Here is a 24,843-nt window from a genome sequence, read left to right on the forward strand (position 1 = left end):
CCACAACACATACTTGGCCTTCTTTGTTGTAGTGTCTGCCTTGTGAAATATCACCCCCCAGAATTAGGTCAGCTCCATTCCTTCTTACTTGCCGGAAGTCCCTCAAGACATGGCTCTGCCATTAGGCCTGGGGCTCTCAGGGTATAATGTGGTGATTGGTGATCCAATCTTGTGTATTTCTGTGTACGTGTGTATTTATATGACTGTATTTGATGTGTTTATTGTTTTTATACTTTTACTATACACTGTGTAAAGTTACTTCTTATGAGATAGGCAGCCATATAAATTTGATAAACAAAAGTAATTTCTTTATGAATAAAATAATAATAATGATGACTACAAACAACAGCAGTACTGCGGCAAAATAAAGCAAATATAATACCAATAATAATAGGTTCCTTGGTGCAACCCCAAAACAACTGCAAGCACCACTAGAAACACTATTAGCATTGACAACATCCTCATCAGTTGATTACAAAGGCAACATCCTGCAACAATGCCTTTAACACCATTGAACTACAACATCTGCCTATCCAGGTCTTTAGGAAGGATCTGATAAGTGGATAAAAGTGCCAAATTCAGTACAAACATCTGGATGATTGTGTGACAAACAACTGACTTAACTGATAGGAATACGCCAACCTATTATGAAACCCAAATAAAAATATGGTCACATTCACATGGAAAACCAGCCTAGTTGGCCTTCCTTCTTTTCATGCATTGCTTGAATCCACACTTCCTGCTTGCTTCTGCCAAGCAGAATAAATTTGTACACCAAGACCAATTCTGGATTACTATTCTAGTTTCTAAAGAGAGCAACAAGTGAATAATCTCATGTTAGATTAAACAAAGCATTTTTAGTTTCTTTAGTTGTTTGCACTATAAATAAGAGCCAAGCAGGAATGAGTAATCTTAGTCCCATTAGAATCCTGTTTGCTCACAATAAACCAGGATTTAGATAGATTCAGGGCTCATCAATTGCTCTTGTTTTCTTAGCCTTCTTTCCAACACTGATTCACCATTTCAGCATTTGAAATGAATGTGTCCCACAGATAGACATTCTGTTCATATTAAAGCAGCTTGTTCCAAAGAGAGTGAAGATCAAATTACAAATTTCCTTTCATCTACTTTGATATAACAGAATGATTGCTGGAATATTACCAAGAGAAAATGAAAAAGCCGTTAGCGACAGTGGTGATTAATTACTAAATTTGCAGTCTGATCTTGCTTTCTCCAAGCTTGATTCAAGTAATCTAATTAGTTATCACTCCCTCTTTAAAAACAAAATAAGTCAAGCTTTTTTAAAAAAAAGAAGTCAAGCTACCATAATATATTAGATCTAATGAACCAAAGAAGGAATGTATTAGTGCAATTACTATAATTTACTAATAAAATAGCGGCTTTAACATTCTTTTTTTAAATAATGGAAGTAATTAAGTCATATTTCATACCTTCACATACTCCAAGCCTGGATCCGTAGCATTCTGGTCTCTGAAAAGAAGTAGCAGTATGTTAGCCAGTATAATCATTTTGTGTAATTTAAAACAAAATCAGTTTTATCTCGTTACTCCTCTTTTATTGTCTCTTTTAAAGGAGAACGATTTAAATCAGGGGAAACAAGGCGGAAAAGCAGATTTATTTCTGGCCTTTTTCTAACATCAGAATCCCAAAGCAACATCTGTCTAGCCCAGTGGTTCGCAATGTGGGGCTCACGCCCCACAGGGGGGCAATTTGATTTTTAATGGGAGCAATTTTGAACCTTGTTTAAACCAAGTTAATGGTCTTCCTCTGTGTGAGTAGAGTTCACTTTTTGAGTAAAGTAAGAATTATATGTCACAGGGGTATGTCAGGATTTTAAAGATGCTTAGGTGGGGCATGGCCAAAAATAAGGTTGGGAACCACTGATCTAGCCCCTTGGTCTTGAACAGCTACTGCTTTAATTTGATTTTCAGTTTGCATCTAGAACAAGTTCTAGACTGAATTCACATATCATATGAAACCACAATGTAGTTTCCTGTGCAGCTCTTACCATAATGGTTTATAAACATGATCCAGGCCCTAACATTATTATTCCCTATCAAATAAATATGATAAAATAAATCATTTTTATTATAAGATCCAATCCCAGCCTTGTGTCATGGCAATATTTAGATATATACCGTAATTAATCAAAATCTGGACAATATATAGCACTGGCTCTTTTCCAGCTGTTCAGCAAACATGGGATGAATTATCAACCCAGCAAAAATTAGTATTATAAAAAATTAAACCCACACTGGATTACCTATCCATAGCAGTAGCCCAATTGATAAAATGCTAGTAGTTTCTAATAACAATAAAGTAATTATAAGAATGGATGTATGGGAATATCTAAGCAATATTCAAACAATACCTAGAAAATTCCCAGAAACATCTCCTGTAAAGGACTGTAATCTTTCTACAGAGCATTACTGAATACTATAAACATTCTATTCATTAGGAAAATATTTAAAAAGCACAAAATGCCATATTCATAATTTTAATGGTATATGTTTGAAATGATAGGAAGTATTATCGGGTTTCGATTAGAAAACAAACAGCTTGCTTCACTGTGTAGGCATGCAATATCTTCCTCCATCATTCTTCCCAAATGTGAGTGAAAAGAAATTATTTCTATTCATCCCCACTTCCCACCTCCTGCCAAAAATGACTGGAAGACAGCTTTTACATGCACTTTTATTAACTGGGATGAATGAATGAGAGGGGAATTGAATCATTAAAGAGACAATGAAAACAACACTCATTTTCTAAGCAGTAAATTAAATAATACTGAATTCTATAATAAACCTTCTGAAAGATATAGCATAGGAAGGCAAATGAGCACGACTTTTAATGGAGAATATAGAATTACTCTGCAATTTTAGAATAAAATAACAAATTAGCATAGATCATTGATGGCGAACCTTTTCGGCACCAAGTAGCCAAACCCGAATGTTTGTACGCATGTGTTCTGGAGCCCTGGAAACTCTAAGACCAGCTCGCCGGTCCGCATGCTACACCGGCCACCTGGTCTTCTGGTTTCTGGCATGCCCATGCACAACTGGCCAGCTGGTCTTTGAATTTCCAAGACTCCAGTGCGCGTGCCATCACTAGTCGATCTTCTTCGTTATCTCTTCATCTTGCATTATTTCTTCATCTTTCCAATATTGTGCGAAGACAATCCAGAATAGATGTTATTAAAAAGTACAGATATAAAATAGAATGGAAACCTGAATTTTTTTTATTAGGAATAATGTCTGCGAAATACAAAGAAGAAATCCAGTATTTAATACTACATATAATTACGGCGGCAAGGATTGCCTTTGCCCAGAAATGGAATAACAAACTAACTCCAAGTGAAGATGAAATAATAAGAAAGGTTATGGATTGTGCTGAAATGGACAAACTAACCAAAGAAAGTCAGGGAAAAGAAGAATCAGAATTCTACCAGATATGGGATAAATGGTATAGGTGGATGGAGGAAAGAAAAAAGAATCAATGAAGGAATGTAACAAAACTCAAAAATAATAGTTATGAGTAAAATAAGAAAGTTAAGAATGGTGAAACTCAAATGAAATACAATTGAATGGGAAATAATATAAGGTGAGTGCTATCGATTGATAATTGCTACTAGAAAGAACAGGAAGCTCCTGTTTGTATTGCATTGTGTAAATGTGTTATACGTCTAAGTTTTGTGTATGTGTATTTTACATGTTTGTTAATAAAATTGAAAAATAAAAAAAATAAAAAAGTACAGAAAGAGAGGTGTTGTTGCTGTGCTCTATTATACAGGGGTTCAAATTACTTTCCAAGTTTAATACTGTACTGACTAGAAGTAGACTTTCTATTAAATCACTCTAAATAACATCATTTAGATAACTTCAGAGTAGCATGGGGGGGGGGTTAATTCCAAACTTAAGCAATATATTGCACATCAACTTTATTATAAATTAATCAGATAAAATTTACATACGTATGCTATAGTAAGGATGAAAAAAAATCAGATATGAACTTTTTTTTTATTTTCCCCAAGTTCTTCCAATGAAAATAGATCCTAACTTTGAACCCTCATAATTTCTTACCACTAGCTATGCAGACTGGAGTAGGTGGGCACTTAAAATCTATAAAAGTCTGAAGACCACCAGATTCCTTCTACTACTACTGTCCTTAGGGACTAACAAACATACACTATAAACCATAATAAATGTGTTAGTGTTTAATGTTACAAGGGTCATTTTTCTACATGTGTCTCTCTGCCCTCTCCTTTGTAGATAAACCAAGTATCTGATGAAAAAGAATAGTCCTTATGATCTTGTGCTGAATGCATGTATTAGTTTTTTTTAATATACATTGTTTTTGTTAACTGGTTAACCTGGCTGTTCCACTGGAAAATGCTCTTGGTGGTACTGAATGACAAGCACCATCAGCCCTACTCCAATAGCTTCAAACAGGATATTTATTAAGTTAATCTTGTGCTAGCAATTCAATATCCAACTTCAGGAGACATGACTTTGGAACTAATCAGACTAGGAACCTTCTAACCTCTGTCTATTGTTGGAAATCAGATTCTTTTGAACTCTTGTACACTCTACAACCTGAGGTATAATTCATACGTTCACCAGATATGACAAAACCACCCATATATTCAGCAATTAATGCAGATAATGCTAGGGTCACATACCAGTACTGCTGGGAGAAAGAAAGAGAACAAAAGATGTAACCTTTAATTAAGCAGGCTACAAAACAATGGCTTACACCGGATTTGATACAGGACAGTCACAATATCTGCACTCATCAAACCAGAGTTAAGGGAGCTCAGAACAAGGAGACTATATCTCTCTATTAAAAAAAACCAGTAAGGGTTCAACTTGCTAAACTAAACAGGTCTTTATCTATTTGAAATATTAACCAGCATAGTTCATGTAATAACTGTTATCCATTTTAACTGCATCTCCACGATCCAAGTGGAGAACAAGTTTTATTTTTTTTTAAAAAACCAAATAGAACAGATCTCAAGTTACTGGGTCAGTAATTCAACTTGATTGGGTCTTTCCCAATCAAGCTTTTTCCGGTTGCAAGCAGTGGACAATGAACCTGGGAAAACGTCTTTCATACACATCTAGAAGGCAAAACAAACCTCACAATCTCCAAACATGTGTTGGGCATCAGAAGGCAAAAGGGGGCGCTTTCGTCATAAATGCCACCATTGCATGTGTTGTCGTAATTTTGGATGAAGGCTTCATTTGCTGTGGGCACCTATATCAACACCAATCAGAACCAGTGGTGGTATTCTACCAGTACGGACCAGTTCACCCAAACCGGTAGCGGAAATCACGGGTGGCCCCGCCTACCCGCCCTGGTTCTACGGCATCCCATTTAGGCCCTTTCTTTAGGCAAAGCAGAAGGCAGAGTGCATGTGCGGATGTGGCTCACATTTGCAAACCAGTAGGGAAGGTAAGTGATTACCACCCCTGATCAGAACAATATAATGACTATTTCAGGCGTTCCAATTTCCTTTTTTTATTGACACATGTATTTTTATGAACTTGGGAACAAGTCATCTGGAAAAAAAAAACCTCACAAAGCTTATAATGTGAGTTCTCCACCCTTGTTCAGCTGATGGTTACATTCAAAAATTTTAAATCAGGTTTCTGGTTCTCCCAGACAATGGCTATAGCAGGGGTACCAAAATGGCGGCCCCCAGACCGGATGCGTCACATGCAGGCCACGCCCGCCCGTTACGCAAAGGGAGAAAACGTCACGAAACGCCATGGGACGGCAACGTGACATGGTGAGTTTGACATCCGTGGGCTATAGGTTTGCTGATATCCACAATCACTATCAGCATGATTAGTCAGAAAACATCAATTACTATTTTCTCACACAAGATATTCTCTGCTTTATCTTTTTCTGGCCAAGTGGACACCCTTCCAGACAAAGCACTCTATAATTCTAAATTTCTAAGAGAATTCATAAAGCTTATTTGTGGCTCAGCTGCATTCTTGAAAATAAAGAAGCTGGCTGTTTATTTTGTAGCACTGCTGAAAATCAAAAGAATTTGTTTTAAAATTCAAAAAGAGTGGGCAGGGAGTCTGGGTGGTATCAAAAGAAGTGCCAGTGGCACATTAAGAATCCTGGTTATAGTTAAAATATTGTCTAGCTATTGCCCTGAACACTATTTTTGTTTCTTTTGATAAAGAGAGATTCTAAAGAGTTCCATAAATAATAAAGTTTTTACAATTTCACTGTGTGTGTGTGTGTGTCCCCTTCATCCACTCCTTATCCCCTTCTTCCTTTGCAAGATTTCTGGTTAAAGGTCTTCTTCTGAAGATGAAAACACTATGTCTCTTAAGATTATCAATTGCCCTTCTCTCAATTATTTTGCACATACATATGCAGGCAAACCCAGAAAACCAATAAAGCGAACTGCTAATGTAGCTCTTTTCATCAGTTCTAATTAACATTTATGAGGCCACCAGCAATAAACCTACAGGATTATAACTCCGCTCAAACACAGCTGCACAGGAGTCCTCTTACATCAATTGTAGCTGAAAGCTTGTCTCACCACCTTAATCAGCTGCTTTTCATCTGGTGTTATAAAGTTCCTAGTTTGAAGATGTTTGCCTTCCTGGAGAACCCCCAAGTCATTCCTCTTTTTCTCGTCTCTACTGCTGTTTGCTTACAGGCTCTTTCCTGTAACCGCCAAAGGATAGCTTCTACCGATACATGATGAAAATCAGCTAACCCAGCGGTGTCATAAGCGCTGACTCCGCACGACTGTTTGACTTCCCAGTGATCAGATAAGCCCAATTCCTATGTCAACAAAGGGCCATTTGATGTAGCTCATTAGCATTGGAAAGAAAAAGTGGTTTCATCCTTCAGAAGATAGGAGAACTAGGTAACAAAAAGGAACTTCCCATCTAAAAGAAATGTTAACTTCTGCACACATCCCGGTTCCTACCATAAGCACTAAAACAGGAACGTGTACATACCAGGGGTAAAATAAGCCAGTTGTAAATGTGTTATCTTTAGTGTACTAATATTCTGAAACAGCTATTTATAAGTGGCATTTTACCATCAAATAACCCAACTTTATCTGTAGAAATTTATGGAGGGTTTCTATTTTTAATCCACCCAAGATTTCCCCATCATGCAGTCTATCTTTTTCTTTATGCCAGAAAAAAAAATCCATTCTAGTGGAATGATGGAGTAGCAGTACAGTGACTTTTAACTAAATTTATCTGGGCTACTAAAGCTAGGGCATGAAAACGCAGACAATCACTATATGACAGATCATTGGATAAGCTCTGAAAGTACTCCGAGATTCACACATCCAATATTACTTTTAATAAAGGCCATTGGTAGAAGAAACAACAATGTGGTTATCATTCTCCACTCTGTTCTTGACATTCATTGGTAAAACTTCAACTTGGAGTTCTTGGATCATGCAGAGTCCACCAGCATGGAATCCCTGATTATCAGAATCCAGATGAGGTGGGAGAGGAGAGACACATCATCAGAATTGATTATCACCATATGCGTAACCAATTGCTTTATAGTGCTACTGAAGTCTGGGAAGAGACCTTGAGATTGGCCACTCAAGGGCTACAATGCCATTGTGACAGCCAGCCAGCTGCTGACAGAACCTACTGAAGAACACTGGACCATGAAGCCTCTATCAGCTTTGAAGACAGAAGCCATCAAAAACTAATAGCTAGCCATTCCAGACAACTGGACAGCCATTCCAGACAACTGGACAGTCACTTGTCTGTAAAGGTAAAGGGTGTCCTGCTCGAGCAGGGTGTTGAACTAGAAGACCCCCAAGGTCCCCTCCAACTCTGTTATTCTGTTAATAGAAAACCATGAATGGCATCACAGAATAACACCATTACTACAAGGATAGACGTACAGTGCCCCCATTGTACTAAACTCTGTGCATTCAGGCTAGCACTGTAGAGCCACTTCTATATTCACAGATGAATGGATATAGAATAGAATGGCTATTATATGGAATATGTACGTTGAGAAGACTTGGGTTGTACCCAAACAGCAAGATATATAATATCATTGGGATATGTATTACTGTCAGGGCTTGAAATAGTGACATGCTATGGCAAGATTACAAAATAAGATCCAAGCCTTTTCCTGATTAGCTTTGGCTATTGTGTAGTTTCAGCATTTCAATCAATCAATCAATCAATCAATCAATCAATCAATCAATCACTTCTACCCTCTACTAGTGAGAAGAGTTATCATTAGGGTTAGCTAAATTATTAGCTGCTTACGCTGGTTTTTTTTTTAAAAAAAACCAAAAATATGCAGTGTTAAACCTGAACATTAAGTCCAGTATCTGAAATATTAATTGGTCCAATAAACCAATATATTAGCACTTGCAAAATGGATGTAGTGCAATTGACCAATGTGGAATTCTGGGAATGGTCCGTCAGCTGGAGAAGGCTAGAAATAGGAAGAGCATTGACCGAGGATCCTACTGCAGACTTATTTGGATGCATCACTCAGTTCAGTGGAATGTATTGCTAAGTATGTGTGTACATAAGTAATCCTACATTTAGTTTAACTTGGCTAACTATTTTAGGGAAGAGAATGATTATATCAGTACAGCAATATATTAAGGTCACAATTTAGTCAAGGTTGATTTCAAAAAGTTTCAAATGTTCAGCTCTGCCTGAATCATAAACACACACAGGTAGTCCTCAACTTACAAGTAGTTGATTAGGGACCGTTTGAAGTTCCTCCCTGTGGTCACATGATTGCATTTTTAGAGCCTGGCAAGCGGCCCACACTTATGGCTGTTTGCAGCATCCTAAAGTCACATGACCACAATTTACGTTTGTTTGTTTTTTGCCAGAAATCAGTGTTTACTGACTGCTATAAAAAGGTCATAAAAGTGGGTCTGGTCACATGATGATCCGCCTTACAATTGCTTACAACTGAAATTATGGTCGTAAATAGAGCACTACCTGCAGTTAATTTTTTTTTGCATAACTAAATATTTTTAAATGATGTTAATGAGACAAATCCATGCTTTAAATCTTGACTTACTTATTAAACATATTGTAGCTTCCATTTTATTATAATAATCTCAGCACTTACTGTAGCATAACCTGTTCACATTTGATATTTAATAGCCTTCCAAATGCAGCTAATTTTTTTCCCAAGGATAAAAGCCATCCCCCATAGATGTCATTGTGATTCCTCCTCACCTCACTCTTAACTGCCTGGAACAATGTCACAGATGGACTCCAATGAATTAGCAACCCTCCTTTGAATAAGATTTAAATACACGTATCTCATGTCCCTATAATGCATTTCTGACATTTACACATTTGCAGATTCGTTTCTTTAAATCTATCAATCCCATTTGAAAAGTACAGATATTTTTACCTAGGTTCAGAGCCATCTCTGTTCATCAGCCATCATGCTGGTGCTTTGAGATTTACATGACATGCTTATAGATAAGGCAGGTGTGAAAGGCTTCCAGTTTAAGATCACTGCATTCATATTTGAAAACTTAAATACATCACATCTGGACATACTGTCCAATCAGTTTTCCTGGAGTATTATTATCCATGTGAGCACAAGGGCACATGGAAAGTCAAACGCACTTATGTCTGTTTCAAGAATAGAGGAACCAAAGATTTACTAGAACAACTAGGTCAGGGGTGAGTTGCTATGGGTTCGGCCAGGTTCAGAAGAACCTGTAGCTAATGTTATGGCCAGTTTGGAGAACCTCCAAAACCTACCCCTAGCTGGCCCTTGCCCATCCTGCCCCTCCCCTCCCACCCTCCCCTGCCCCTTCCAGGAGTCTCCATGTGTTTTGGATGCGAGGTAAGTGCAGGGCCCCTGTGGAGGCTCAGGGAGGGGGAAAATGGGCCTCCCAGAAGTTCCAGAAGGCCAGAAATGGGCCCATTTCCGGCCTCTAAAGAGCCCCCAGAGCCTGGAGGAAGCAGTTTTCGCCCTCCCAGAGGCTCAAGGAAAGCTTCTGGAGCCTGGGAAAGGCAAAAATCCCCCACTCCACCCACCATGGTGCAGGAGGTTGACTAGGCCACGCCCACCATGGCCACGCCTACCCAGCAACCGGGCAGAGAACCCATTACTGATTTTTTTTAAGTCCACCCCTGAACTAGGTTACTTATTCAGTTGCTGTTTTTTAAATGGTTAAGACTGGGAACAAGAGCCTGAACACTATGGGGATAGAAAGTGGCATGATGGCGCAGGCAGATTTTACACCAACACCACTGAACCTTGAATGAAAACATTTCCATCTGTCTCTTGCAATTCTTCATTTCAAGCAAAAAAGGTAAAGTCCATCAAAAGTCAGAAGGATCACAAGAGCTGTTCTTCCAGAGAAGTGATGTGGTAGCTCTTGTCTCCTGCCCGGTTTGTCTGACCTGAATCTTATTATGTAGAATCTTCCTCCAGTTGAACTCATCTCCTGGTAACTCCCTGGATAACTCCTTGTCATTTTGTCTGCAAAAATATGGCCGTGGTTGCTGCTACTTTCTTCCAGGGTGTTTTTCCAACTTTACACTTTAGCCTGTAGCTTGGGAGATTTCCTAATCAGCTCCCAATCAAGTCTGTCCCTGCTTAGCTTGTCTGAAAATCAGCCTTTGAGCAAACTACAAGGGTTAGCAAATATCCTCTCAAACCATCAACATCAGAGTGCTAGTTCCTCTTTGCACATTGAAATTACCTGGAGAAGAGCCTTTGCAGTGTGTCTACATGCAGATACTTTGGGACTATGCTCAACAGTTCTAATTGATTCACAGAAAAAGAATTCAGCTCAAAACTGGATTGGTCATGCATGAAGAACTAATGACCAAACTATTAGTGAAGTTGAACTGAATTTGAGTTTTCACGGTTACTGGAACTTTTGGGGCATTTCCCAAATTGTTAAGGGAAACACATTAGAATCCAATCCAAAGGAAAATCCCAAAAAGGTCAAAAGGGTATCTTCTCGATCCACCCCACAAAAATGTTGGTACGTGACTCTCTATGGGCAATACTATACCAGTCTCTGCTGTGTGCATAAAACTAACTTTTGCATCTTTCAGACAAAATTATCCAATTCTTGTTCTCAAATGACAGTGAGGGGTTTCAAACACTAGAAGGCAAAGAAAAAATTATTCATCATATCTGTATCTGAACAGCATTGGGAGCATTGTTTAAACTTAAAGCAACATAAATTACTCCTACTATTCCAGTTCTCCTTCCTTCTCACTTTTTCTAATGGTTATCACATTGGATGGAGCTAACCAAGCAGTCATGATCTGATCTGTTGATGTCCAAAGCCTGTAACCACAATTGGTCTAGAGCAGTGATGGCGAACCTTTTTTGGCTCACATGCCACAAGTGGGGGAAGCGCGGGGGGGTCGAGTGCAGGCGTGCCGCACCCATAATGCAACGCGCGCCCCCCCTAGTGCGCATGCACGCACAACGCACGACCCCCCCCATTTTTACATTTTTTTGCCCTCCCCAGGCTCCAGGGGCTTTATAGGAGCCTGGGGAGGGCGAAAAGAGCCTCCCCCGACCCCCCGGAGGCCCTCCAGAGGCTTCAGGGACTGTATGGAGGCTTCCCTGAAGCGTTCGGAGCACTTAAAACCACCCTCCGAGCAAACCGGAAGTGACTTCCGGGTTGCTCGGAGGGTCGTTTTAAGCGCTCCGAAGGCATCAGGGAAGCCTCGGATGGTCCCTGAAGCCTTCGGAGCGCTTAAAACCACCCTCCGAGCAAACTGGAAGTCACTTCCGGGTTGCTCGGAGGGTGGTTTTAAGCACTCCGAAGGCATCAGGGAAGCCTCGGACGGTCCCTGAAGCCTTCGGAACGCTTAAAACGACCCTCCGAGCAACCCGGAAGTCACTTCTGGTTTGCTCGGAGGGTGGTTTTAAGCGTTCCGAAGGCTTCAGGGACGGTCCCTAAAGCCTCCGGGGGAGCGGGGAGGCTCTTTTCGCCCTCCCCAGGCTCCTATAAAGCCTCTGGAGCCTGGGGAAGGCGAAAAATAGCTTTTAAAAAGGTGAACTCAGCTGGCCAGCGCGCGCATGCGCGCTGGCCAGCTGACAGGGCAGCGCCCCGCTGCCCTGACAAATGGCTCCGCGTGCCATAGGTTCGCCATCACGGGTCTAGAGCTTGCTTTGGCAGAAGATGGGAGTTTTGTAGTTGCTTTTGTTGAGATGGGTGGCTATATAAATTAGATAGATAAATAAATAAATTTAGATTTAGCTTCTTCAGATGTCATACTCTTCTTGGAAAGTTATCTTCTGAATTCACCGGCCCAAGTAGGATGGATAAAGGAGTTCAACTAAGTGAACATTACAGGGGTGCTTAGAGTGTGCAATCTGCTACATGGAGGAGGTGTGGAGAATGGAGGAGGAAAAGAGGAAAGTCTTAAACTTCAGGATGTGCTTGCACAACGCAAGGGAGAAAACAGGGAAAAAAGAATTAGCACCATTGCTCAAAAATGGAAAGGTGGGGAACTGAAGGCACAGAAAATTATTGCAATAGGATATCCCCCAAGCCCTTGTTTCTGGGGATTTTGAGATGTTAGATAAATTATCTATATATTTGCTCTGCTTAACCTTAATTAAAATCAAAGCCAGTTTGATGTAGTCAACAGGCTACCAACTGGGATCTGTGAATTCTAGTCCCACCTTAGACATGAAGCCAAATGGGTGACCACAGGGACTTGTCCAAGCAGTCACCAGGAATCAATATTGACTTCAAGATTGTCTGTTTGCCTCTGTGTGTGCAGTTGAACTATTTGGCTGCTTACAAGTTTGCTCCAGTCTTATTTTGGCATTATGTAAATTCCAGTGTATATCCCGAAGCAAAGACAAGGTTTTCTTGCATGTGGTGGACTTCTGAATATATTATATCTATTGTTTACAACTGCCTTTCCTCTAAGAGTCCAAAGTAGTTCTTGAGCAGGGGTGTCAAACTTGCGTCATCACGGCGGCATCATGTGATGTATTGGGACTTTCCCCTTCACTAAATCAGGTGTGTGAGTGGCTAGCACATGACGCACCAGCCTGCAGGCCATAAGTTTGACAGCCTTTTTCTTGAACTACTACCATATTTGAGCAATTGGGCAATTATAATTTTAAGTCATTGTAGTTGTAATATAGGTCACCATTTAACAGGACCAAATATTATGACTTTTTTCACAATGGTCATTAAACGAATGCTTAATGCCTTAAGCAAACCCACTGTTTGCTATAGTTTGTCTTTTTTTTTTTTAATTGGATTTATATGCCGCCCTTCTCCCAAAGGACTCAGGGCGGCGTACAACATTAAAAAACACACATCCCAAAAGTTAAAAAGAAATTAAATATATATCCAAAAAAACAAATCGAATTTATGGAACAATACATTTAAAAATGAGTTAAAATTAACAGGCCAGGCCGGCTTGCTGGAAAAGCCAACTTTTTAGGGCGCGTCGGAAGGACCGGAGGTCAGGGATTATGCGAAGCTCCGGGGGCAGCTCATTCCAGAGGGAAGGTGCTCCCACAGAGAAGGCTCTCCCCCTGGGGGTCACCAGCCGACACTGTCTGGCCGACGGCACCCTGAGGAGGCCAACTCTGTGGGATCGTACTGGATGGTGGGAGGCTACTGGTGGCAGTAGTAGACTGGTAGAACTATTGTAATTTGTGGTCATATGACTATAGGGTACTGCAAATGGCCGTAAATGCGTCGGTTATTAAGTGCAGAGGGCCATGACATTGGAATTTTGAAACTGGATCATAAGTAGCTTTTGGTGAGGGTTGTTGTAATTTTGAACAGACAGTGATAAGTCAAGGACTACCTGTAGCACAAATTGGGAGATGCTTCCATTTATCTTACATCCACACTTTTCTAAAATAAATTGGGCAAGAGCAAAGTTACTGATCCAAAGTCATCCTAGGAGCTGATAGCTGAAAGAGGATTTGAATTCAGGTCTTTCCTGTTCCAAAACAGTAGATATTTACAAAAGAGTATTTGCCAGGATGCTGCATCTTGCATCTATGTGAAGTTCTTAACTTCATCTGAGCTACATGTACTCAGTTCACCTACAAATCAGGAGCAGGGGAGGGAGACATAGAATTTGGCCCCCATTCAATGCTATTCCTAAACAGAACGATTAGCACCATCATCTGGGTGGCAAAACCTTGAAGGTCACCTGTAGTCAATTTGTGCTCTGCCTTAATTCTACTCCTATCCATGCCAATTTGGATACTGTCACTGTAAAGAGCTGAAATAACTGGAGTACTTTTCAGTCGTCATGTGTTTTCAGTTGTACAACTTACGTGAACAAGCTAAGTTCGCATAAGGTGAGGCTGATTACACAGCCCTTTTAGCTGTACGGTGGTAAGGTAAAGGTTCCCTTCGCACAGATGAGCTAGTCGTTCCCAGCTCTAGGAGGCGGTGCTCATCTCCGTTTCAAAGCCAAAGAGCCAGCGCTATCCGAAGACATCTCTGTGGTCATGTGGCCGGCATGACTAAACGCCGAAGGCGCACAAAGGTGGTTCCTATTTTTCTACTTGCATTTTTACATGCTTACGAACTGCTAGCTTGGCAGAATCCGGGGCAAGTAACGGGAGCTCACTCCGTTACGCGGCGCTAGGGATTCAAACCGCCGAACTGCCAACCTTTCTGATCGACAAGCTTTATTTGGTATCCATAAAGGTTAAAATTTGAATTTTAAAATTGCCTATACAGAATAATGGATATTATTTGGTACATTTAAAAAAATAAGACAAAAAATAAATGATAATCAGTTAAGGGAAACAACTACATGCAATATATTTATTTTGCCACATGCCACAGTCTGCTATCCGGCAGGGGCAGATATTTGGGCCTATTTCTTTATATAATCATAAAACTTTCCCGAGCATAATCTCAAAAGGCTAATAGCAGCACTAGATGCTGCTTTTTGAAATGCCTAATAATGAATAATGATCTGACCAAATATCACGAGATAAGAAAGGAATGCTTAAATAAAAAAAGGCACTAAAATCAGTACATTCATGCTGCCTTAAGGGTTGTTATACATTCCAGAGATCCACTCGCATTCTTATTCTTCATTTCTCTTTCCCTTTTCACATTCTTGTAATGCTAGTTAATAACTTACAAGGTTTGGGGTGGGGTGGGGGGGGTGACCATTCACTTTTCAATTTAAGGTCACAATGTCAAAGGCAGAAATTCACAAAGATTGAAACTTAACCGAATTTTTATTCTTGAGTCATCCAGTATACTAAACGGTGTAGTTTTACAGTACTGTAAAGGCTATGAACTTTGACAGGGCCAGTCTTCCTCAATATTGCACAGGTAGAAACTGTGCAATATTGGTGGGTTGCTGATTTTTTTACTACCGGTTCAGGTGCTCTCTTGCGCGTGTTCATCTGGGCGGGTGGGCGGAGCCTCCTGCCACCACTACTACCTATTCTGCCGATCTGGGCCAAACCGGCAGCAACCCACCTCTGGTAGAAACAGCACTCAAGTTATAGCTCACACACAGGCTGTCCGTTTGTTTTGCCAAGGAAGAGAAGATCATCATTTCCTCCATTGTTATTTTTTTTTAAAGAACATTAATTGTACAAAATATGCACTGGCTAATTTATACATATAGACAGGGAAGCCCTATCATGCACTGGAATGAAACAGCTCCTTAGGACAGTAGGTTTGTGGTGTGAAGCTCACACCAGTTGTTGGACCAGGGACATAATGTGTTTCCCCGAAAATAATCTTATTTTCTTTTGACCCCCCCCCCCCATAATAAGTGCTTGGCCTTATTTTTGGAGGTCCTATTATTTTTGAGGTGCAGGAGGTGGCGAGCATGGTCACCTCATGGCTGCTGCTCTGTTGCAATATTTCCAGGGAGGGCTTATTTGGGGGGGGGCTTATTTTAGTGCATGCGCTCAAAAGACCAATTGGGCTTATTATCCAGGGAGGTCTTATTTTCAGGGAAATGGTACCACGGTGCACAGCTCTCTAGAGCAGTTTATTGTCCGGATTGGCTCTATGCATCCTCTTGAGTGGACTGAAAGTAAAAACAAAAACGAAGGATTTGTGGTGTCTCACCCTGAGGAGCTATGCTGAGGATAAGTGGCATCATTCAGAATCAAGCCTGAGCAAAGGATTTAAATAGATGGGTCATAGTGCATTTTACCAATAATTAACCAGGTGGGTCCTTTGCCAGGCTTATAGAGCTGCTTCAAAAGATGTCGTCCCCCCCCAGACTCCATATGCATTATTTCCACAATATATATGCACATATATTGTAGACATCAAAACAATCACACAAGCCTTGCAAATAGACCCAATTACATTAAAGCTTACAACAGATTGTTCTTTTCAGGCTGTGCACAATCCCATTATGTAACCCCCACTCCCACTCATGGTTTTCTGCAAATCCCATTGGATTCTGCAAATCCCACTGCCAATATTTTCTAGAATGACATGGAATTTTTTTAAAAAAATATACAAGTCCCATACAAATGAAAACAAGTTCATATATTCACAATAACCCTCTGAGTTTTATTAGGCTTAATACTTCTACTCGTTTTCAAAGCCAAATTTTATCACCTCGAAAGGAAGTAACACTTTATTTATCAGAACTGGCCTTTCTTCTCCCATAGCGTTGTATTTTTAAAAGCATTGCTACAAAACTAGAGAACTATTATTTGAATGATGGCAAATCATCGCTTCCCACACCTTTTGTCTTCTTCTAAAACAACATTAATCATGTGTAATCTGCATGGAAATGGGATTATCGCGATCCAGCCCGAGAGCTGATTGTATAGTTTATTTTTAAACATTTCCAAGAATGGGGGGATTCCACAGTGTCCTTTTGATGACTCAGTAGCTGTTGGGCACTAGTGAAGTTCATAGTATATTGTGTTGTAGCTATTTGTTCTACATTGAAGTAATGAGTTTATGTTTTTAAGATTCTGAAAAAAAAAAGTTGGATGTAGAGTTCCATGCTAAATAACATCAAAACCAAAACAAAATGAGCGAATCAAAATATTTTGCACCACCACTGGTTAGTTACTGAGAGAGAGAAAAACCATTTGTTAAAAAAAAGGCAGATGGTATGGAAAGAAAAGTTAAATGATAATTGGTGTGACGGAAGAGAGAAGCTATAGCAACACAGATTAGGTTAGATGGCTTCCTGTTGGCATTCCCTTTTCTCTGGGATAGGATATTGTATATTTGTTTATTCGAGGGATGGGGGAGAGGGGGGGGGAGAGAGAGATGAAAGCATGAAAGGCTCAGATGCTGAGATCTTCATACATCTGTTTTTTCATGTACTCTGGAGACCAATTTATTTAATCTGATCTGGGCCTGTAAATCCTATCAGCATTACTCCACGATATTGGTGTCTATGATGATTATGATACTTGTCCTCCCCTCCTCCCTATGGACTACTCACGCACCAGAATGCCAGGAGGAGTTAAGAAATTTTGAGACTTTAGCATAGTGTTTCTCAACTTTGGCAATTGTAAGATATGTGGACTTCAATTTCCAAACTTCCCCAGCCAGAACACTGAAAGAGGCTGGCTGCTTTAGAATCATAGCACAGGCATGGCATGAACAATTAATTTCCTTCCTTCCTTGGTACAGAAAATCCAAAGATGAGGCACTCCCTAACAAATGGGAGTCTAGAGATTTGCTTGAAACTCACCAGTGAGAACGAGCTGACCATATCCCAAGAAATTGCTCATATGGTCAAAACTGGACTTATTAAAATTAAATCAACGTTCAATCATGAGCTACTGGGTTTTTTTTTTTAATTTAAATTTAAACAGCAGTGGAAACCTACTCTTCGATGTTTTCCTTGTGACAAAGTTCCAAGTATTTCTATGTATATCTCTCATAAACACAGCTTGTTAAACAAACTAAATAAACAAACCCTATTCTTTCAACCTTTTCTCGTGGGAATTACTTTTAATACTCATTAAACCAATTTCTTTATAGAATTCTTTATTGGCCAAAGTGTGATTGGACACACAAAGAATTGGTTTCTGGTGCATAAGCTCTCAGTGTACATACAAACTTAGAGTGAACATACAAACATGAGCTCTCGGCATACAATTTATCTACATTCTTCTTACAAGTGTGAAGCATCTCAACATGCAGATTATAGTTTACACTTACTTCTCAAGATGCAGAAACTCAGATTCTACGGTTGCAACTAAAATTGCATCAGATTTTTTTGGAAGTTGCATGACATGCTGATTCACATATATGACTGCCAAGCTTGGAGGGTCGTTTTGAGCGCTCCGAAGGCTTCAGGGAAGCCTCCAGACAGTCCCTGAAGCCTTCGGAACGCTTAAAACGACCCTCCGAGCAAACCGGAAGTCACTTCCGGTTTGCTCGGAGGATCCTCTTGAGCGCTCCAAAGGCTTCAGGAAGCCTCCAGATGGTCCCTGAAGCCTCCGGAGGGCCTCGGGGGGGGGAGGGGGCGGGGGAGGCTCTTTTCGCCCTCCCCAGGCTCCTATAAAGCGTCTGGAGCCTGGGGAGGGCAAAAATGACTTTTAAAAAGGTGAACTCAACTGGCCAGCGCGCATGCGCAGCGTCTCGCATGCCCTGACAAATGGCTCCGCGTGCCATAGGTTCGCCATCACTGGAATAGGCAGAGTTGTTTAATAATATTAAAAGTACCACTGCAGAATGTTACACTGCTGCAAATAAAGCTGCCTTTTGCAATTGACTAATGGTGATTTTTGTCAATGCCAGTGGTCTTAAATGGTGCTTCTGATATTTTGGAATTGCACCCAAGATGCCTATTACTATTGGCAATACAGGTAGTCCTCGACTTATGACCAAAATTAAGCCCCAAATTTCTGTTGCTAAGTGAGATATTTGTGAGTTTTGCCCCATTTTACAACCTTTCTTGTAACAGTTGTTAAGTGAATCACTGCCATTGTTAAGTTAGTATCATGGCTGTTAAGTGAATCTGGTCCTCTATGGACATTGCTTGTCAGATGGTCGCACAAGGTGATTGCATGACCATTGCATGATCATTGACACTGCAACCATCATAAATATAGCCAGCGGGCCAAGCATCTGAATTTTTAATCATATGGCCCTGGGGATGCTGCAATAAGTGCGAAAAATGGTCATGTCACTTTTTTTCAGTGCCATTGTAACTTTGAACTGTCACTAAATGAACTGTTGTAAGTCGAGGATTACCTGTATTGCCACAGTTGTTCTACTTCTATTTTTAGGTCTTTACATTTAGTGATTTTCTCCAGTTCTCTCACTCTTCTACCATCTTCAGGTACTGCCACATCCACTATCCAGACTTTTTTGGTATTTTTATCAACAATTGTTATGTCTAGGGCAGGGGTGTCCAAACTTGGGAACTTTAGGACTTGTGGACTTCAACTCCCAGAATTCCCCAGCCAGCATGGCTGGCTGGGGAATTCTGGGAGTTGAAGTCCACAAGTCTTAAAGTTCCCAAGTTTGGACACCCCTGATCTAGGTTGTTGCGGGGCACATACTTTTCTGTTTGACTTCCAAAATCTTAACGTGTACTTTCGCTTCTTCATTTTGTGTTACTTCGTCTATTTTGTAGCCCCACCACTTCTTCCTTGCAGGTGTGTGATATTTCTTGTAGATACTTCAATGAACCATTTTTATTTCATTTTTTTGCTACTTGGTCATGCTGCTGTTTGTAATCAGTCTGTGCAACACCTAACTAGGCGACCCACTGTTTCTTCAGCTCCTTTACAGACATGGTATTTGCTGTCTGTTATTGCCTTCTCAAATTTGGCTTTGTTTGCATTTGTCTTTAAGGCTTGGTCTCGTGCAGTTCAGAATTAGCCCCTCTGTTTCTTCCTTCAGATTTCCTGCTCTTAGCCATGGCCAAGCCCTCTCATTTATCTGCTTTTCCCCGCTAGGTTTTTTTTAAAAAAATGTACTGGCCATGTACATATATTTTGCTATATCTTTTTTCTATTCTTCATTTGGTCTTCTTACAGACCAAAGTTTGGTCGCTTTGGTATTCAGCATCATTCATGGTATACTGCTGGTTCAGACCGGAAAGCGATGTAGAGATTGGTGAGGATGGCAGAAAAGATTATTGGAAGTCAGTGACGTGCGGTGAGGGTTATGGCTGGGGAGGCTGGTGACGTCATCAGGAAGGCGGGGAATGGGACCACGTGTGCAGACCACGTGTGCAGACCACGTGGTCTCGTTCTCCGCCTTCCTGAGTGAACATTAAGGGGACCGCGGCGTAGCATTACTTCCTCTACCGGCACCAGTCCCTTTCACCCCGCTCAAGCCTTGCCGCCTGCAGCCACCGCCCGCCCTCACTGCTCCTTTCGTTGCTTGCCCGCCCGCCTCTAAGGCACGCCAAAGCCTCCTTCGTCCCCCCCCAGCGCGCGCCCTTTTTATTTCCCGCGACACCCCCCCCCCATTTCGGGAAAGCTTTCCCCATTGCCTGGGGGTTGAGGGGGGCGGCTCCTCTCCCCCCACTCCCTCCGTCCCTGCCTCTCTCCTCAGCCCCAAAGCTCCGTCCGCGCGACTCACTTCCAAGGCGATGGCTGCTCCATCCCGCTCCGGCTCTGGAAGCAACCGAAGATCAGGCTGCGTCGCTCGCTCGCTCGCCGGACTGCTTCGGCGCCATTCTGGCTACCTTCGTCCATCCGCACCCGGGAGATGCGGAAGCAGTCCGGTGGACGAGTGACCGAAGATCTCGCTGCCTCGCTCGCTGCCTCACTCGCTCGCTCGCCGGACTGCTTCGGCGCCATTCTGGCTCCCTTCGTCCATCCGCGCCCGGGAGACGCGGAGGGAGAAATGTTGTCGGCGCCTCCAGATGACGAACCAGTCGCTTGCTTTCGTCATCGGGAGGCCGATAACATTTCTGCCTCCATGTCTCCCGGGCGCCGAAGCAGTCCGGCGAGCGAGCGAGCAAGGCAGCGAGATCTTCGGTCACTCGTCCACCGGACTGCTTCCGCATCACCCGGGCGCGGATGGACGAAGGGAGCCAGAATGGCGCCGAAGCAGTCCGGCGAGCGAGCGAGGCAGCGAGATCTTCGGTCACTCGTCCACCGGACTGCTTCCGCATCTCCCGGGCGCGGATGGACGAAGGGAGCCAGAATGGCGCCGAAGCAGTCCGGCGAGCGAGCGAGCGAGGCAGCGAGATCTTCGGTCACTCGTCCACCGGACTGCTTCCGCATCTCCCGGGCGCGGATGACGAAGGGAGCCAGAATGGCGCCGAAGCAGTCCGGCGAGCGAGCGAGCGAGGCAGCGAGATCTTCGGTCACTCGTCCACCGGACTGCTTCCGCATCTCCCGGGCGCGGATGGACGAAGGGAGCCAGAATGGCGCCGAAGCAGTCCGGCGAGCGAGCGAGCGAGGCAGCGAGATCTTCGGTCACTCGTCCACCGGACTGCTTCCGCATCTCCCGGGCGCGGATGGACGAAGGGAGCCAGAATGGCGCCGAAGCAGTCCGGCGAGCGAGCGAGCGAGGCAGCGAGATCTTCGGTCACTCGTCCACCGGACTGCTTCCGCATCTCCCGGGCGCGGATGGACGAAGGGAGCCAGAATGGCGCCGAAGCAGTCCGGCGAGCGAGCGAGCGAGGCAGCGAGATCTTCGGTCACTCGTCCACCGGACTGCTTCCGCATCTCCCGGGCGCGGATGGACGAAGGGAGCCAGAATGGCGCCAAGACAGTCCGGTGGACGAGCGAGCGAGGCAGCGAGATGTTCGGTCACTCGTCCACCGGACTGCTTCCGCATCTCCCGGGCGCGGATGGACGAAGGGAGCCAGAATGGCGCTGAAGCAGTCCGGCGAGCGAGCGAGCGAGGCAGCGAGATCTTCGGTCACTCGTCCACCGGACTGCTTCCGCATCTCCCGGGCGCGGATGGACGAAGGGAGCCAGAATGGCGCCGAAGCAGTCCGGCGAGCGAGCGAGCGAGGCAGCGAGATCTTCGGTCACTCGTCCACCGGACTGCTTCCGCATCTCCCGGGCGCGGATGACGAAGGGAGCCAGAATGGCGCCGAAGCAGTCCGGCGAGCGAGCGAGCGAGGCAGCGAGATCTTCGGTCACTCGTCCACCGGACTGCTTCCGCATCTCCCGGGCGCGGATGGACGAAGGGAGCCAGAATGGCGCCGAAGCAGTCCGGCGAGCGAGCGAGCGAGGCAGCGAGATCTTCGGTCACTCGTCCACCGGACTGCTTCCGCATCTCCCGGGCGCGGATGGACGAAGGGAGCCAGAATGGCGCCGAAGCAGTCCGGCAAGCGAGCGAGCGAGGCAGCGAGATCTTCGGTCACTCGTCCACCGGACTGCTTCCGCATCTCCCGGGCGCGGATGGACGAAGGGAGCCAGAATGGCGCCGAAGCAGTCCGGCGAGCGAGCGAGCGAGGCAGCGAGATCTTCGGTCACTCGTCCACCGGACTGCTTCCGCATCTCCCGGGCGCGGATGGACGAAGGGAGCCAGAATGGCGCCAAGACAGTCCGGTGGACGAGTGACCGAAGATCTCGCTGCCTCACTCGCCGGACTGCTTCGGCGCCATTCTGGCTCCCTTCGTCCATCCGCGCCCGGGAGATGCGGAAGCAGTCCGGTGGACGAGTGACCGAAGATCTCGCTGCCTCGCTCGCTCGCTCGCCGGACTGCTTCGGCGCCCGGGAGACGTGGAGGCAGAAATGTTGTCGGCCTCCCGATGACGAAAGCAAGCGACTGGTTCGTCATCCGGAGGCGCCGACAACATTGCTCCCTCCGCGTCTCCCGGGCGCGGCCGGACGGATGTATATAATATTATATATAGTATATAATATTATATACTATTATTCCATGAAGAGAGGTGAGGCCCTGCCTCCCCTGCCTCTAGTGACCGCACGTCACTGTTGGAAGTTCACTCCCTTCTATCCAGGACATAGCATATGCATGATATTTGAGTAGAGTCCACAGGATTGCTTGGGAGACACTACACAACCTGTTTTCCTTGTTACCTTCTGGGAGGAGGCTTCATGGTATCCGAAGCAGAACATCTAGATCAAGGGTATCACACTCAAGGAAATATCACAGCACCGGCCCGCTGCACCTCTGCCGGCCTCCTGCAGCACTCTGCCAGCCAAAAATGGGCCCACGTGGCCCATTTTTGGGCTCCACGGCCTTCAGCAGCATTCTGCCTGCTGAAAATGCCCCTCCCCCAGCCCTCCAAGGTCAAACACAACCCTGATACAGTCCTCAATGAAATCGAGTTTGACATCCCTGATCTAGATTCAGTTTTGTTCCCTATAGCATCAACCATGTGAACCCTTGTTTCCTCTTTCTGCTATGTATTCAACGTGTGTTTGTGTGTGTATAGGTATATATGTATGTATATAGCAATGCGTATATGAGTGCTATGGGTAGATATATACTTTGTTTTGAGAGCAGGCAACAGAATTTCATATTTAATGTATGCTAGTGTGCTCACCGTAAAAAAATGACAATAAAGGTTATCTTATCTTTCTAGCTTCAATGCATCTACTGTCCTTCAGATATTCTTTCCACTGTCACCTATGCCCCTTGGTAAATAGTGTCTGTCTGTTTCTACATGGATAAAGGTCATGATTCATTGTCATTGTTTTTCTGGCCTTCTTATTCCGAGCTTCTGCTCCAGCTTGAGTCCAATCCACTATGCCAGTTGTATATCTAATGACTGGAATTGTTTTAATCACCTTAAAGTTTGGACTTTAAAATTATCTTCATTCTTCTGATGCAGTCACTTCTAACCACCTTCTTGACTTCAGTGTACTTATTATTGTTAGCCTGAAGGATGTCAGATTCTTCATGAATCTTCATTTCTTCAGATGTCCAGAAAATCCAACAAGTAGCACAGTCCTTGTTCACCCAGGGGACAATCAATCTGATATGGGTTTCTGTAAATTACTGTATTTCCCCCCATTTTATTTATGAGAGAGCCACTCTTTGTCCTGCTCCTTTGATGATATCCATCCAAAATGGTTGAATCTCTGGCATAGCTCTTATCTTCTTTAAAGCACATAAACCCACAACTACATCAAGGCAGTGCATCACTGAAGGATTATTATATTTGCAGATTCTCAAAAAGCAATATTTATAAAACTGCAGATTGTACAACCATAGAGCGTACTTCCAGAGCGGCATCCATCCTCCGTGCTTTGAAAAAAAAACCCAAGCGGCGGACGGCGCCAGCAGCGCAGATGCCCTTCGCGCGAGCGGGGAGCGGAAAAGCCGCTGCGAAATCCCCTCTCCAGCCATGCAGAGCCCCATTCACTCACCTAGGGGCATTCCGAAGGCACCGAGCCGCGGGAGGCGGAGGGCGGCGAACAGGCGCTCGCGTTGCTTGGTGCCTTCCAGGTACTGCTAGGTCGGTGAGCGGCGCTGTACCCGGCTGGAAAGGGGGGTTGCCGGGCGGCTGCTCATAAGGTTGGTCACCTCATGGCTGCTGCGTTGCTGCTGCGACAGGGCAACACAGCCATTCGACCCTGAGGCTGTGCCCGGCTCTTCGGGAACCCAGTCACAAGGGAGCAGGCGCCCGGCAACCCAAAAATAATAAGCCCTCCCCTTTAATAAGCCCAAGGCCATATTTCGTGGGTCAAAAAAATATAAGCCCCTGGCGTATTTTCGGGGAAACACGGTATATATATATATATATATATATATATATATATATATATATATATATATATATATATATATATATATATATATATATATATATATATATATATACATACATACATACATACATACATACATACATACATATATATATATATATATATACACATACATACATACATACATACATACATACATACATACATACATACATATATATATATATATATATATAT

The 24,843-nt window shown here is 43.3% G+C and overlaps 1 protein-coding gene across 2 annotated transcripts in view; it reads right to left on the reverse strand.

Annotated features, from left to right (window-relative positions):
* BCAR3 (BCAR3 adaptor protein, NSP family member) overlaps positions 1-24,843 on the reverse strand; it is a 102,301-nt gene that overhangs the window by 62,779 nt on the left and 14,679 nt on the right. The window contains exon 3 of one of the 2 annotated variants that reach the window (XM_081946043.1): positions 1,452-1,491. The exons of the other annotated variant lie outside the window; for it this stretch is intronic. Within the exon in view, the coding sequence (XP_081802169.1) occupies positions 1,452-1,491 (40 nt within the window). The remainder of the gene's footprint in view (positions 1-1,451; positions 1,492-24,843) is intronic. 2 annotated transcript variants of the gene reach the window in all.

This window comes from Natrix helvetica (assembly GCF_964273705.1).
Source record: "Natrix helvetica genome assembly, chromosome: 3".
NCBI lineage: Eukaryota > Metazoa > Chordata > Lepidosauria > Squamata > Natricidae > Natrix > Natrix helvetica.